At 34.1% G+C, this 17,097-nt stretch overlaps 1 protein-coding gene and 2 non-coding genes across 3 annotated transcripts; all 3 read left to right on the forward strand.

Moving 5' to 3' along the window:
- Nucleotides 1-9,500: 9,500 nt before the first annotated feature.
- TRNAH-GUG (transfer RNA histidin (anticodon GUG)) lies at nt 9,501-9,572 on the forward strand. The gene has a single exon. It is a non-coding gene; the product is annotated as a tRNA-His (tRNA).
- A 540-nt stretch (nt 9,573-10,112) lies between these two features.
- Nucleotides 10,113-10,185, forward strand: TRNAR-CCG (transfer RNA arginine (anticodon CCG)). The gene has a single exon. It is a non-coding gene; the product is annotated as a tRNA-Arg (tRNA).
- A 2,014-nt stretch (nt 10,186-12,199) lies between these two features.
- LOC110805013 (dolichyl-diphosphooligosaccharide--protein glycosyltransferase subunit 4A) lies at nt 12,200-12,572 on the forward strand. Its single transcript, XM_022010609.2, has one exon. It carries the CDS (start codon nt 12,200-12,202, stop codon nt 12,311-12,313), a length of 114 nt encoding a protein of 37 aa, XP_021866301.1. The 3' UTR covers nt 12,314-12,572.
- The last annotated feature ends 4,525 nt before the right edge of the window (nt 12,573-17,097 follow it).

Here is a 17,097-nt window from a genome sequence, read left to right on the forward strand (position 1 = left end):
AAGTTGGGAAAATATAAGAAAAAAACTTATCAGACAATTATTAGTTATCATTTTCTTTTGGAATTGAATAATATCCGTAACTATACTCGTACCCTCCATCTATCCAAATTTTTAGAAATGGTATTGATTTGATAACCATATCAATTATAGTACCCTATTTTCTAGATTGGGTATATAACCGACTTTACAAACTTTTCTATAAGACGGTCTTACAGGAAAGACCGCCTTGATGGCCTCCAACATGCCACGTAATTGCTGACATCAGCCCGTATATATTTTTTAATAAATATATATATACATTTTTCATTTCATTTTCACATTTTCAACCTCAAAATCTGATTCTCTCTCCTCCCTCAGAATTCTGGAATGGCTCTCTCTCCTCCCTCAAATTCTCTACCAAATCTTCGCCGTCGCCGCCGCAGTCGGTCTTCGTCGCCGCCGTGTCATCCTCGATGTTATCGTCGCAAGAATAGAAGAGAGGAATGGAGATGGAGGAGCATCGTGGGGATGGGAGAAGCAGGGAGCTGAGGCGGCGATTTACCTCGCATCAGCGGCGGCCTGCAGCTGTGGTCTCGGCTTCGGCCTCGGCGTCATCGGCGGTGGCTGCAACGCAATGAGAAGCGGGGAGTAGAGCGTCGAATGAATGAGAAGAAGGAGAAGTTGATAACGGTGGTAACGAAGGCCTTCTCTCGCCACCAAGGCCGTCCGCCTCAGCCACCGGATTCCGCCTTCAAAACAGGTTAGGTTTTCTACAATCTGTAGATTTTCATTTTATTTATATGAATTATTATGTTCTTATGCTAGAGTTTTTGGATTTTGATTTTTGATGTAATTAGGTCTTGCGATTTTGTTTTTGATTCGATTAGGTTTTTGTTTCGTTTCGATTGAATTGATTAGGTTTTTGTTGTCAATCCTTTGGGTTTTTGGTGTCGATAAGATTGGATTGTTTAGGTTTACTTTTTTTTCAGCTTATGTGGATGTAATTGATTTGTTCTTGTTTCCGACAGGAGGAGGCTTTGCGGTGGTGGCGGTCTGGATGATGGTTGTGATGTGTTGGTGCTGTGGTGTGATGCCGATTATTGTGATAGAATCGCGTCACACTGTGGATTCGTAGCTGGAAGCACTGGTGTTTTAGGTTTAGTTAAGAATTGTAATGTTTTAGTTACACTTTTTTTATATTTAGTTAAGAATAATTATGTTTTAGTTTTAGTTATAATTCTGAAATAATGATCTTCTCGGTGGAATTGTTGGACAGATTTTCTATGTTTTAGTTATGAATTTTTAAGTTTTAGTCACGATTTTTTTGGTTTTAGTGAAGGTTTTTTGAGTTTTAGTTACGTATTTTTGAGTTTTCATTCAGGGCTTTAGTTATGATTTTTCGAGTTTTAGTTATGATTTTACCAGTTTAAGTTACGATTTTCTTGGTTTTAGTTAACATTTTTTGAGTTTTAGTTATGTATTTTTGAGTTTCAGATAACGAATTTCAGATTTTTAGTTAAGGTACAAATTTTTAAGCATTGAAAATAATTAGTTGAGCAATTGAATCAATTAGTTAAAAATGAAACTAATAAGTTAAGCTTCAGAACCAATTAGTTAAGCAATGTAATAAATTAGTTAAGTAATGTAACATATTAGTTAAACCATGCAACCAATTAGTGAAGCACTAGAATCAATTAGTTATGCACTGGATTTAATTAAGTTATCACTGGAACTAATTAGTTAAGTTTAAAATTCAATTAGTTAAGTTTAAAATTCAATTAGTTAAGCAACGAAATCAATTAGTTATGCAACGAAACCAATTAGTTATGCAACGAAACCAATTAGTTAAGTACTGAACCAATTAGTTAAGCACTGAAACCAATTAGTTAAGCAATAAAATCAATTAGTTAAGCATTGCAACTAATTAGTTAAGATTTTATGAGTTTTAGTTAATAATAAGTATGTTTAAAATCAATAACTATTTGGCTCATAAGTGTAACTATTTGTCTTTATACCTTAACTATTTTGTTATTCAATTAAATATGATTTTTATTACTTTTAGTTATGTTTTACACTAGTTTAGTTAGTACCAAAAAAAATTTGAAAATTTTAATTTCCAAAAAAAATTTGGGAAAAAAAAAATATTTAAGCCTGAAATCCAATTAGTTAAGCTTAAAGTCCAATTAGTTAAGCTTGAAGTCCAATTAGTTAAGCTTGAAGTCCAATTAGTTAAGCCTGAAAAAAAAATCAAAAAAAAAAATTTCGAAAAAAAAAAGTTTCAAAAAAAAAAAGTTTCAAAAAAAAAGTTACATGCTGACGTCAGCACACGCGCCAACATGGCTGCCAGCAAGAGTGCCAACAAGGCGGTCTTTCCTGTGAGGCGGTCTCACACAAAAGTTTCTCAACCGACTTTCAGGTTTATAAGTAATTTTTTGCTATTTTTCTTTTACGAAGTTTCTGTAATAGCTTGCTACGTATATTATAGAAGCAGTAATATCAAAAAAACTGTGAATTTTTTCCATTCCTAATATATATGTTCTTCAAATCAGTAATAATATATACTTTCTCCGATTTTTAATACTCGCAACGTTTGTGATTTTTACACTATTCACCTATTATACTTTGACCATTGTTGGTGATTTATACATAAGATAAAACATAGTCATGTGGGATCTTGTTAGATTCGTCTTAATGTGTATTTTCAAAATTTGAACTTTTCACAATTTTTGCTTAAAGGGAATTAAAGATATTAATGATCAAAGTTGTGCATTGGCATGCGTGAAAGTGACAAACATTGCGAGTAAAAATGATCGGAGGAATTATATTATTTATCCTTGTCGTAATACATGAAATCATAATTTTTTTTTTCATATATACATCTATTATATTAAATAGAAGGAAAAAATAAAAAATAAAAATAAAAAAATCAGAAATATTTTAAAAGATTTTTTAATTAATTTTTTTTAAAAGAAAAAAATACTAAGGACTCACTAGGAGAGCGATTTCCTTCATTATTGTTTAAAGAACGTCAAATTCCCAAAATGCTTCACTTTTTAACTTAATTCCCACCATACCGTCCACGTCAGCATTAAAATCGGTCTTTTTTTTTTTAACCAAGCGGCACTAAACCGCTATCTCAGGTAGCGGTTGACTTAAGTAAACCGCTATCTGAGATAGCGGTTTATAATCACTATTTATAAATGGTAAAAAAAATATGCGCATAAGGTAGGGGTCAAACCTAGGACCTTTTGCTTAGGCAACAGACGCTCTATCCATTGAGCTACAGAGGCTGATGTTGATAAGTTAAATTTGGTAATGTTAATAATTAATATTAAGAATATGGTAAAAAAGAAATAAGTGCGCTAGGTAGGGATCGAACCCATGACCTTCTGCTTAGAAACACACTCTATCCACCACTAAGCTACAGACACAATTGATGTCACAAGAGGTTACTTCTAAGTTATATTTCTATTTAAACTATAATTAATGTTAAAAATAGCGGTTTTGTTTTAAAGCAAACCGCCATCTGAGATAGCGGTTTTGTTTTAAAGCAAACCGCTATCTCAGATAGCGGTTTATAACATTGAACCGCCATCTGAGATGGCGGTTTTCTTTAAAACGAAACCGCTATCTCATATGGCGGTTTAATGCTGAACCGGAAAAAAAAATTACTTCTCTTTCTCCCTTGCTTACGTGGACGGTATGGTGGGAAACAACTTAAAAAGTAACGTATTTAGGGAATTATTGGATCTTTATGCGCGCAATATTGAAGGAAATCTCTCTCACTAGGACGTGACACGTGTCATTTTCATGCGCATATATACTAAAAGTCAATTGATAACAACTTTTTGATCAACTACTTTATTAGAATATGACATTTTGTCTTAGGCGTCTAGCGACATTTCAATTAGCTAGCATCAATACAAAAATATTTCATAATTACTCCTTATTATGTTATTACTCCCTCCGTCTCTTTTTGTTTTTTACGTTTTCCTTTTTGGGTCAAAATGTTCTTTACATTTCCTTTTATATCATCCATAAATGATGTAATATTCTATCAAACTTTGTGTCCAATTATTATTTTAACCAATTAAATCCAAGTCATTTAATCTCTCACACTTTTCCATTAGGACATTAACTTTTTCTAATTTTCCCAATATCAGAATTTTGATAGGAGTGGAAACATTATAAATAAACGTAATTTTCCTCGTTTACAAAAAAAAGTTTGAACAATCTCAATACACATTAATTAGTCGTTAAAACGCGTGCAAAATACCAACCGTAAAAAACAAAAAGAGACGGAGGGAGTAATACTATAATGTACTCCACAAAGGAAGTGTTTTTAAAAATCTAATGCACTACTCCGTATTTTATTTGTTTCCTAATTTATAGAAATCTCGTGCATCAGCACGTACGGGCCTATACTAGTACATATATACTTCCTCCGTTCTTTTTTAAATGACACAATTATTTAGGCACGTTTGCCAATGCACGATTTCAAACATTAATATCTCTAATTGTGGATCGGAAAAAATTATAAAAAGTTGATATTTAAATAATATTTACTGATACGAATCTAATAAGACCCACACGACTATGTTTTTTCTTATACATAAACCACAAAATGAAGTTAAAGGTGTTTGTGTGAATAGTGTCTAAAACCCCATTGTGTCATATAAATAAGAACAGAGGAAGTATATACTAAGTATGCATATAAAATCGAGTGTCACGTAAATAATTAATTATGTACCACATAGATATTTAATTAATTAATCTTATATATAAAGGGGAGTTTTTTAAAGAGATTTCGGAGCGTCACATAAGAAAGTCTAGCCATAAAAATGGAATATCAATTATTTTTTCAAAAAAATAGTAAATAGATAAATATGGTCAAAAGATAAAATTCATTTCATAATATTTTAAGATAAAAAAAAAAAAACCAATAGATAGTGTTTTGAGAGAAATATAGTACTGATTTACCACGTAAGATTGCTTAAAAGTAGTGGTGTATCAACCTACACCTCCAACGCTCCAACATAACTCCAACATAATTTTACAAAAGGCTATTTAACGGGATTGTACTTTGTATCAAATTAATAAGATGATATATAAACCAATAGTTGATTAACAACATCATCTCTTTTGTTTGTTTATATAATTTAATTAAGTTTGTTGGTTGATATAGTCCCTTGAGACTTCCATCTAATCCTTCATTTCTTTTAAATGTTACTAACTATAATATGTTCACTAGTTATACTCGGTCGATTATATATTGTATTGATTTTTGTAGGTTTTATTCGTAGGAATGATCTACGTACTCCAATACTCCATAGTTAGGTGTGTTCTTTAATTTTCTTTTTAACATATTACCAAAACATATAGTTTTAATTGTTTATTTTTTTTCACTTTTGTGTGCATATATATCAATAAGGTTTAACCAATTACAAAAGGTTCAAATTAGGTAGGAGTACAAGTTACAATAGCGAGTATTCTAAAGGTTCAAATTATAATAAAAATAGATACAATTACCATATGGAGTGGATATAATCGTCAAAGAAGAAAAATAGAATGAACACAGAAAAAAATACAATTACTCTCTTTTAAAAAATAAAATAAGATAGAATTACAAGATTGAGTTTTCTCAACTGCAAAATACCATAGGGAGTCGATAGAATAATCAAAGAATAAAAATAGATAAATACCATTTGGAGTGGATATATAATAGTCAAAGAATAAAAATAGATAGAACCCGGAAAAAGATACAATTATTCCCTTTTTGAAAAATAAGATAGAATTAGAATAGTGAGTTTTCTCAAATGCAAAATACCATAGGGAGTGAATAGAATAATCAAAGAAGAAAAATAGATAGAACAACATACGCATAGTAGTGATCATTCTATACAATTACATAGATATGCATATTCGTAATAGAATAAACTTAAACCCCCAAAACAAAACCCAAAGACACTAAGCATTGGGTCACGTTGGTGTGGGTTTGTTGACTTTGGGTAGCATTAGGTTTCTCACGTGGGCCATATATAGGGCTGTCAAAAATTGACCCGATCCGAGAAACCGACCGACATCCGAACCGAATATATCCGAGAACTAGAGGCTCTTGAAACCGAACCGAACCGATCCGACATTGATCCGAAATCCGATTTGACCCGTAAATCAAAGACCCGAACCCGATCCGCTAACAATCCGAGGAGACCCTTGACCCGATTAGTATCCGATTAGTTTTAACCGAACCGAACCCGCATCCGACCCGGTAGCAATCCGAAATCCGATTTTACCCGATAACTACTCGACTCGACCCGACCCGATAAAACCCGATATCCGATTTAACCCGGATTGGTGTTGACCCGGTCTGAATGAACCCGTAACCGACTTTCAACCAAAATTTGGACCGAGGGAGTAGAATTCTAAAAAATTAGTATTTGACATCTAATATTAGAATTATAAAGTGATATGAATTTGATAGTGAACTCGAGAGCTACTCGATCCATACAACATAAGAATCTTGCCAACCTGATCTTAGCCCGAACCACAAACCGCAAACTCAATCTGTAATAGCCCCGATCGGAGGTGCGACCAGTCCGAACTTGACCCGAACCCGAGACTCACGATCAAACTTAACCCTAACCCGAGACTATATCCGATCTAGACATGACCCATTCTCGCTGTAAATCAGTTAAAATAGTAAATGAATCCGACATACACCCGAATTCGAGACTTATCCGATCCGGACACCACCCGTACCCCCAGTAAGCCGGTAAAAATAACAACTGTATCCGACATACACCCGAACCAAATTAAACCGATGCAAAACCGTTTTAAACCCGAACCGGTTCAAACCGAACCCGAGATTTAACCGAACCGAAATTACCCGAACCGAAACCGACTCGAAACCGAAACATCATATTAACCGACTTCATCCGAAACCGAAGTTTTCCGAACCGATCCGAATTGACCCGGATAGAAACATTAACCCGACATTATCTGATTTCGACAAGACCCGAACCGTTTATAATCGATCCAAAACCGATCCGATGACCCGATTTGACACCCCTAGCCATATAGGCCAAGTCCATAAGTAGTTAAGGACCATAACTTTCCAATTTCTATCTTAGGGCGTAAAGGAATTGAAAAGTGATTACAAGTCTAATTAGTCTAGGAATAGGATTTATATAATTAGCTTGAATTTGCAACCACGAAAGAAATTTGTAATAGAATTTTATTTACATTAGAATTCTACTTGCATTAAACAGAATACATGAATAACTAATTCGAGTTTTACCATTATTGAACTAACCATTTCATAACTCCGTTTTCCTATGAATGCCTTAGAGCAACATAAATGGAATCTTATCTTAAGACTTTTCTCACATGTCATGTCAGCTTTCCACCAATATTTAATTAATTAATTTTTTTTAAATACTTCTTCAAACTCGTCCATATTTAGATCTTCAATTCTCCCCTCAAACTCATTTAAAACATCTCAAATAATACAATATCATAACTTTTTAATTATTTAACTCATACATCTATACTAATCTATTAAAAGGCGTTGTGGAAAATGTATATGCAGCTACTATAGTTATATATTGAGCAATCCTATAGTTATATATACAAGTATTTTGGTCAAATATTGAGCTCAAGAAAAACCTACAACTTTAATTATTCAATGTAACAACCGGGGCATCGCCCGGGCCACACACTAGTTGAGTATTAAGTTGAGTCTTAGTTTTTCAAGACCCAATTCAAAACTTTGTTAAAACTAACTCACTTCAATGCTACAAACTGACATGTTTGATATTAAGACTACGTGAGTCATATGCCATGTCAGCAAAATTCAAGTCTTAAGACTTGGCACTGATGTTGCTCTTATACATAAACATTTTAAATATTAAGAACACAATTATACTCCAACTTGAAAAGGAACCTATTTTAATTTTCAACTAGTGTGTAGCCCTGGTGTTGCTCCGGGTTTTACTTTTAGTGGGGTTTACTTTTTGTAAAAATGTGCCCATTTTTAAAGATTGTATTTTACATTCATATGGGAAAATATAACATAAATTGTAGCTAGTTAAGATGGTAGGAAGTGAAACTTTAATCCATGAGGTTTGATGTTCGATCCTTGCTACATGATTTTCTTGGTTGTCAATAACATGCCATGATGCATATTAGTGATGACGTGGCGTAATAAGGAGGAGGCATACGTGACACATATACGTTTTCATAAACGCCTTTTAATATATTAGTATAGATAATACATAAAATATTTATAAAAAAATACTATTTGTATACGATGATATGATAAGACAAATATGTACGAAAATTGACAAAGTTGCACGGGCTTCAATACTAGTTACTAATATATACAACTAGATTTAAACCCCGTGCGATGCACGGGTTAAATTCTTTTTTTTATGAGATTTTTTTTTCAACTTAAAGCGATAGTTAGAGCAATTATTGTTTTTATAATCAATGAGTATGATAGTTTTAAAGGATCTTTACTTATCTATTAAAAAAATTCTAAATTTATCTCTTATTATTTTTTACCTGGTCTTTATGTATCTATTTTTATTTTTCTCTTATTATCTTTTACTAAGTTTTATTTATCTTTTAAAAAATTTCAAAACTTATCTCTTACTATCCTTTACCGGTTCTTTATTTATCTATTTTTATTTTTTAATAAATCTAAAATAATATTATTATTTGATGACATGGAAATCCCACGTGGCGCTCCGAATGCTCTCCAAAAATTTCTCCTTTATATATATATATATATATATATATATATATATATATATATATATATATATATATATTAGATTCCATCCAAAATCAAATACTCTAATAATTATAAAGTAATTATAAAATAAAATTCAATCCAAAATCAATCAATAATTTGAACTAATAAATTATACTCCGTAGTAAATAATAAATAATAATAATAATAATAATAATAATAATAATAATAATAATAAAACTTTTGTTATTAATGTTGAAACTTATTGGAACTGATAAGAACTTATCTGAATTTATTGGACCTTAAACTTATTTATTTTAAGAGAATAGAACGACCCCTAAGAGAATCTTCAATGGTAAGCTAATTTGACAATTAGCTTGTTATGCCACATAAAATTTCAAGCTATTTCATTGTCTAGCTAACTTGTGCTCCAATAGCTAGCAACTAGCTTGTTATTTAAATTGGTCTCATTTTTCCCACTTGTCAATTAATTAATTGGCAACATTTGAGAGCTAGTTGTCAAGCAAATTAGTTTGTTTCAGCTAATTTGCTTGGCCAAGCTAATTTATTGTTTTCACTCCAATGGTCTAGCTATTAGCTTGAAACTTTTATAAATTTCAAGATAGTCTCTAGCTACAACCATTGGAGATGCTATACATATTTATCAATTAAGAGAAATGTGAAGTATTGACAGATGGACCACAGGAATAGAGATGGTGAGGGTAGGATAGAAGGTATAGATGTAAGTTGCTGATACTAAACAACAAAAGTGGCTGTAGTTTAGTGGTAAGAATTCCACGTTGTGGCCGTGGAGACCCGGGCTCGAATCCCAGCAGCCACATTTTTTGAACTCCGTAAAATATTTTTTTGAAGGGAATCCGAATCATAATCCTTTTATAAAACTACTCCGTCTTTTGTTTCTTCGTTTACACACCCGAAAACTACCAAAGACCGCAGATTTTCTTGTTCACTCTCTTTTTTTCTCTCTCCTCCGCAAACCTCTGATCCGGGTTCGTAGATTCAGCTTCAGCTTATTCAAAAGGTATGACATTTATGATCGATCAATCAATCAATCTTCCCTTTAATTTGCATTTATCTAAACTAAAAGTTTTGTATTTTGTGTTTTAAAGATCTATTTTCTTAATCTTTTTTTTTTTGAATTCATATTTCGAAGTATTTATTTATTTAATGTTAATTGTAGTTGAGTTTTGGCGTATAATGTTGATGGGATTTGTAGTTTTTAGGTAAAATTGTCGCTTTCAATTGCAGTTTTTTCAATTTTTTCTGGGATTGTCGTGATGTACAGGAAATGACATCGTGAGTGATGGGAGAGAAAGTATAAGAGAATTGAATTGGAGTAGAATGACACAAACAAATAAAGGGTCACATAGCGGAGTGGATATCGCATTAGACTCCGAATCTAAAGGTCGTGGGTTCGAATCCCACTGTGATCACCACCTTTTTTTTTGTTGCTATTGATTTTATTTTAGAAATGGAATTCTTGATTTTGATTGACTGTGGGCAGTGGCGGACCTTGAACGGTTTTATGAGGGGGGCCGGTAGAAAAAAAATTAAGCAATATGCTATTTAATTATACAATTATGCTCAAATTTTAGGGGGGCCGTAACTAAAATAAACTACAAAATTTTTCGGCCGGGGGGCCAGGCCCACCCCAGCCATACCTAAGATCCGCCGTTGACTGTGGGTTTGGGGGTTTTGTGTGGGCGATGAAGGACACCAGTAAAATGGTTTACTTATTCAGTAGGATTTTTAGATGGGAAAGCATATTGAGTTAATATGATGTAGTAGAAGTCAATCTCCAATGTTTAAAAGATAATGTGGGCTGCATTTCGAATGTTAAGCTGGCCCGCCCTGCTGTCCTGTGATTCTTTAAAGGTTTCAACTTTGTTTCTTTGAATTTGAAGTTGTAGTGCTAGGTTTTTTTCTTGGACATTTTTGAGATGAAAACATAGCTATTGAGATTGTTGTTTGGCAATACAAGAGTGAATTCACCTCTTTGCTTCGAGGCTACTCCATATTCTTAATGTGAATTGAGTAATTGACTGAGGTTATTTTGGGTTTGTGGAGGTGAAGGACACCAGTAGAATGGTCTTCATTCAATAGGCTTTTTAGATGGCAAAATTTCAAGGATGATTCTGTAAAGGTTTCGATTTTCTTTGTTTGAATTTGAAGTTGTAGTATTTTTTTTTCCAATACAAAGTGAGAACCATTATATTACACGGCTACAAGAGCTCAAAATAAAGAGTCCACCAAATATATTATATATACAGAAATTGGTTGAGAGACTAAGTCTACAACCCTATTAACGTCCGCCAAAAACTTGTCAAAAGAGCTACAACTACCCTTGCTTATCACATTAGCTAACAAACTAGCAAAAGATCCATTGATGCCCAAGGGAAGAAGGTAGCTGAAAATATGCTGATGACGAAGGATGTGTTTTTGGCACCTCTGCATCTCCTGAAGTTGTAGTGTTAGGTTATTATTGGGCATTTTTAGATGAAAACGTAGCTATGAGATTGTTGTTTGGCAATACAAGAGTGTACTAGCCTCTTTTCTTTGAGGCTACTCCACATGCTTAATGTGTAACTAGACTAAGATGTTGCCAAGTGTATGCATGGTGTTGTCGTGTAGCTATCTAGACTAGCTTATGCTAAGGGTTTAACCGTTTAACAATGAAATTTCTTAGTAAACGTTTCGAGGTGACTATTTGATTTAAAAAACAATTACATGGGTTTTCTTTTTTGACAGTGATCTTTGTGAAAGTTTGTATTGTCAATGTTCGGGACAAAATAGTGTACTGGTATAAGTTCTTATTGCCTCGCAGTGCCACACTTGCCACTTTGCCAGAAGCAGTGACTATTTTTTAGACCACCCCCGGTGTGTAAGTGTGTTAGCTTGTGATTTAGACCCAGTTCATCAAGAAGTAGCAATTTGTCTTGAAGAGCTTTTTGGAAATGTTTGGGATAACATTCATGTGGTTTACGCTTGGTCTAAGTTTTGTATAACTTTGTACCAGAATATATACTTGATATATCTTGTATCTTTATGTCATATTTTTGAAGTCCATGTACACAAAGAGCTTATCATGGGTGGTCTCATTGGATCTTTGACCAATAACTATTTTTGAAGTCCAGAACATCTATTTATTTCCTTTGGTTATGATGACCTAGTATGAGATGTTATTGGTATACGATTGGATTTCCGAGTCTCCTTTTCCTAGTCAATCATCTGTAATTGGACCAAATAGTTGATGATCAAATTGATGTAGAATATTGAATGGTCACCTTCAATTTTTTTTTTTTTACTTTCTTCTGGTAACTTCTTAGGCAAGAGGAGAAGAGGGGAGATGGGGTGAAATTTCTGTATATTTTCTTTCTTTTTCACCTTTTCAAGTGCATGCTTAGTATTGCTACTATCACTGAATTCCTTTTTATGGTCCAATTGCAGATGATTGACGATCAGATGCTGGGATTTTTCGCCAATTCTATTGGAATCAGCTTGTTCATGCTTATCATTGCTTACCATTATGTAATGGCTGACCCCAGATACGAAGGCAACTGAAGAAATATAGGGTTTATGGAGGCGCCACTCAACCAAACTTATAATATAATGTGTTGTAGATGATGTTTTATCGACAGTTAGTGGTCATATAGAATGCATATACTGTCATGTAACCTTTGGCAGATGACTATCTTCATAGATGAAATCATAAAAACATGGTGACTCCTTCCCTGTTATCTCTATTTGATGTACTCCGTACAACTAATGTCTGTGGCTGAAAGACTCGGACTCAAATAATGCCCTCTTTTTTTTGACGTAAGTTTTAATCAAGTTCATACGATAACTAAAATGAGCGTTACTAGCTCTTACAAACCAGAACATAAAGTAATGTTTTGTAAAAGGTTGTAACTTGCATGCTTTGGGGACCTTGATTGTTGGTGAAGACTGAAGACCATCAAAGGGCATTTCATACACTTTGTTGCCATCTCACTACGAGTCTATGATTTGAGGGAGTGTAAAATTTGTAGTGGTAACTTCGTAAAGAAACTATTTCATACTTGTGGAGTTGTGGGATTGAACTGTCAATGGAAGTGCTTGAAGAAAGGCAAAAGAATCTTGATCAAAATGCAGACAACCTAATAAGCAATCCCAATGTTTGTATATAATTGTACTCTGTATAAACTAATGAGGTCTTAACGTTAGTAGCAAAGTCTGATGAGTGATAATCTATGCATGGTATTGGTAGGTCACAAGTTTGGTTTCCTCATCCAATTTGTAATTTGTAATTTGTAATTTGTAATTTGTAATTTCTTTGTGACCCATTTGGACAATATAATAATAATCATAAGGTGTTCTTAAAATTTGCAATTGTATTATTTTCATAGTTTCTAAATGCAGAAAATCAATTTCTTTGTGCAAATTTTGAAAACTCACAACTACCCTTATAAATCCTTATTAAATATTTTTTTTTAAAAAATATATCAAACTCATCATTGTCTTCCTATGTTTTTGCACCAGTGCCGCTGAAAGTGAGATCAAAACCATTAATATAACAAACCAAAACAAACCATTTCCATGGCAGGCTTGGTCTTGAGAATTTGGCCATTATTTTGGGTATTCTATGCGTACCCTTACATTCCTTTGACTCCTTGTTGAAGATGGTGTTATTGGATTTTGCAGTTATGGGAAGTTCCGTACTCTGAAGCTGATAGTACGGAGTATTTTTTTTAATTTAATATTTTTGGGTATTTTAGTCATTTCTAGTTTTGTATTAAGAAATTAAATTCTGTATTTAGCAACACCCATTGTTTTAGCAAGCAATTAAAACCATCCGCATGTGTCCATAATCTAATTGCGAAAATTAATATCGATACTCCCTCCGTCCCGGAATACTTGACCTGTTTTCCTTATCGGGTCGTCCCTTAATACTTGACATGTTTCTAAAAATGGAAATATTCTAACAATATTATATTATTTCTCACTCCACCCCTATTAACCCACCTACCCCCTACTCCATACAAAAAATAATTAAAAATTCAACCCCTACTCTCCCCCAACCCCACCCCTTTCCACATTTCCCACTAACTACATTAAAATAATACCCCACTATCAACTACTATCTATTAAATTAAATAAGTCAATTCAAGTCCCTTAAACTCTGTGCCGGTCAAACCGGGTCGAGTATTCCGGGACGGAGGGAGTATTTCTTTCTAAAAGTTTATAAAAATAATAATAAAATAAAATAAACGAAAAACAGCCGCATAAATAGAGAAATTGATTTTCTTTTACACTATTTTTTCTAGGAATTATTTCAATGAAGTATCTATACCTAGTATTTAAAAAAGAAAACCATAGACCATTAGAGGACACGTGTCACCATCTTTCATAGATCATTAGATACATGTGTCACTTCATCTTTCGTCCATAATTTCCTTTTTCAAATTTTTCATTTTGTTATACGAAGTATTTTCGGATTTTTCACCAAATGCCCTCGAGGTTTACTTTAATGCACCAAGTACCCCTAAACTTTCCAAAATGCACCAAATACCCCTGACATTTAAAACAATATCATCAAATACCCTTATTGACCATTTTCCGTCTATTCCGTTAACTTTTCCGTTAACATTTCTTTTCCTCATTTTTCTTTATTCTTTCCCCTTCCCATGGAAATCTTTATCCTCTTCCTCAACTTGAATCCAAATCATCAATTATCCACCAATTTCTTTAAATGTCGCAGCCATCCACTACTATTGTTTGTTGCTAGCCAGAAATCTCCACCCACTATCCTCTTTCTTCCGATCTGCATTTTCGGTCTCCTCTCTTCTTTTCTCTTCCACCCATCCTTGTAGTGAAGCCCAAACCCAAAATTCGTCGGGATTTTTTGAGCAAATCCAAAGCAATTTCGCACAAAAAAAACTGAATTGTATATCGAATTATATACTTAATGAGCTTTAATTTTCATCTGGGTATCTCGAATTTTCTCTTGAAATTTCAACAATGGTGATGCAGATTTCTGGGATTCAAAAGGAAAGAAACCAGATTAAAACTTGTGATATGATGCAAGTTGTGGTGCTTGGAAAACCCGAGGTAGCCGACTGTGAGCACCCAAAAAAATCACCGAACATTGTAGCTTAAACCTAGCAAAAAATCAATTTGATTCAATTGGGATTTTCGTCAATTTCACTTTTTTTTGTTGATCTGAAAAATTGATAAATTTTGACTTGGATATGAGAAAACTAGGTACGATTGAAGTAATGATCGGTGGTTGAGGGATGGTGTTCAAATGTCGGAAGCGGCGGAGCCGTGGTGGTTGGATTTGGTGGTTTGGGGAAATTGGTTTCAACTAATAGAAATTAGCATTGGTCTAAGGGATGCAGTTGGCCGACGTATGTAGCAAGCAAAAAGGGGGAGGGGTTGGTCTGGATGTGGAGGTTCGAGTTTTGACAATGGTGGATAAGAAGAGGATGATGATGATGGCGTTTAGCAGAGGACAAAAGTGAAGAGGAAGCCCAACAGATGTTTTGGGTTTTTTTTTTTTTTTTTTTAAAGATAATAGTTAATTAATTATTTTAGGGGTTTAATTCATTTAATTAAGGTTTAATATTAGGATTAATAGAGAAATGGGTTGAGTAAGGGCAAAAAAGTAAACACACGCTAACGGAGACTTAACGTCTGTCAGCCTCAAGGGTATTTGATGATATTGTTTTAAACGTCAGGGGTATTTGGTGCATTCTGGAAAGTTTAGGGGTACTTGGTGCATTAAAGTAAACCTCGAGGGCATTTGGTGAAAAATCCGAAGTATTTTACATCTTCAACCCCCTTCATCTTCCTCATTCAACATCAATTCACCATTTAGTTTATGTATCGGATTTTTCATGAAATACCCCTCAATTTTCACGAAATTCACCAAATGCCCTTCGACTTTCAAAAATTCACCAAATGCCCCTCACAAACGACTTAATACCCAGAGTACCCTTACACTTAACGGACGTTAAGTCTCCGTTAGCATGACTTTACTATTTTACCCTTATTCCATCACACATTTCAATTTGCACTCCCTCTCTTCTACTTTTAACTCCCTAGACCCCCAAACTCTCTCACGAAGAAGAAGGGAGGAGGAGAAGAAGGGCGCCACCACCGCCGAGAAAGATCCGGCTGAGAAGAAGCCAAAGGCCGGCAAGAAGAAGAAGTGGGGAGAAGAAGGTCGCCGCCGCCGCCGAGAAAGGTCCGGCTGAGAAGAAGCCAAAGGCCGGCAAGAAGAAGAAGAAGAAGAAGAAGAAGGGAGGAGAAGAAGGTCGTCGCCGAGAAAGCCTGCCGAGAAGAAGCCCGCGGAGAAGAAGAAGGTCGCCGTTGGAGACAAGAGCGTCGATACTTGCAAGATCTACATCTTCAAGGTTCTCAAGCATAGATTGAAAATTTTCAATTGGGTATTTTCCCAACATAGATTGAAATTTTAAATTGGGTATTTTTGAAAACCAATATTGTTGGTTTAATCTGTTCAATATTGTTGTCTTGTGAGGTAAATTAGTTAAAAAATCGCGTGTTTCATTGAATTTAACTCTGTTTTTGTTAATGGGTTTGCTATAATTTTGTTGAATTATGACTGGAAGGTGGCGATGTTTAGGCACAATGGACAGTCATTAGTTGTTAAGTCTGGAGTACACTGCTGCAACATATACACAGCTTTGGATGGGCCAACCTTGTAAAGAGATTGGGGGCAGATGCAGGAAAGAGGAGGCCGAGCATTATGTGATTAAATAACTTTAATTAAATGTATGATGATAGTGTTAAAAGAAAATTCCTTTGCCCTTAATGTGTACAGTTAGACGCTTTTAGGCTTCACCCTCGCCCCCTTCATTTTCTTAGTGGTCTTTCCTCCTTTTGCTTAGCTTATTATACTTCTACTTTCTTTTTGTGTTCCGGTCATATATAATGCGAGCATCACTGCCACCTTTGTATATCTGGTGCTCTGCCATGTCAATGTTGTGTTCTCGTAGCACTATAGTCTCTTATCTCTACTTTAAGTCATTTGGTTAGAGTTTGCGCTACGCAGTAGTTATCATTTAGCAGTTAGCGGTGATGTAATCCTTTCGAAATACAGAGTAATTAGTCCTGTCTTATTTTTCTAGCCAAATTCATTATTTTCTCTTTGTTATCATATGAAGTATGCATGTGTGTAGTTACGAGATTGCTTAATGTACTCCTTGTGTATAGTTGATAATCACATACGAATTACAATGTAATCTGTATTATGATTGGATTTATTGATGTTTTTCCGCCTTCATGTAAGTCTTTGTTTCATATCACTCCTTATTGAGTCTACACTTCAAACAGATTGTAAAAAG

The sequence above is a fragment of the Spinacia oleracea genome, chromosome 1 (assembly GCF_020520425.1).
Source record: "Spinacia oleracea cultivar Varoflay chromosome 1, BTI_SOV_V1, whole genome shotgun sequence".
NCBI lineage: Eukaryota > Viridiplantae > Streptophyta > Magnoliopsida > Caryophyllales > Amaranthaceae > Spinacia > Spinacia oleracea.

Excerpts from the sequence above, each read along its gene's own strand:
- LOC110805013 (XM_022010609.2), top strand. The coding sequence starts at position 12,200 with ATGATTGACGATCAGATGCTGGGATTTTTCGCCAATTCTATTGGAATC.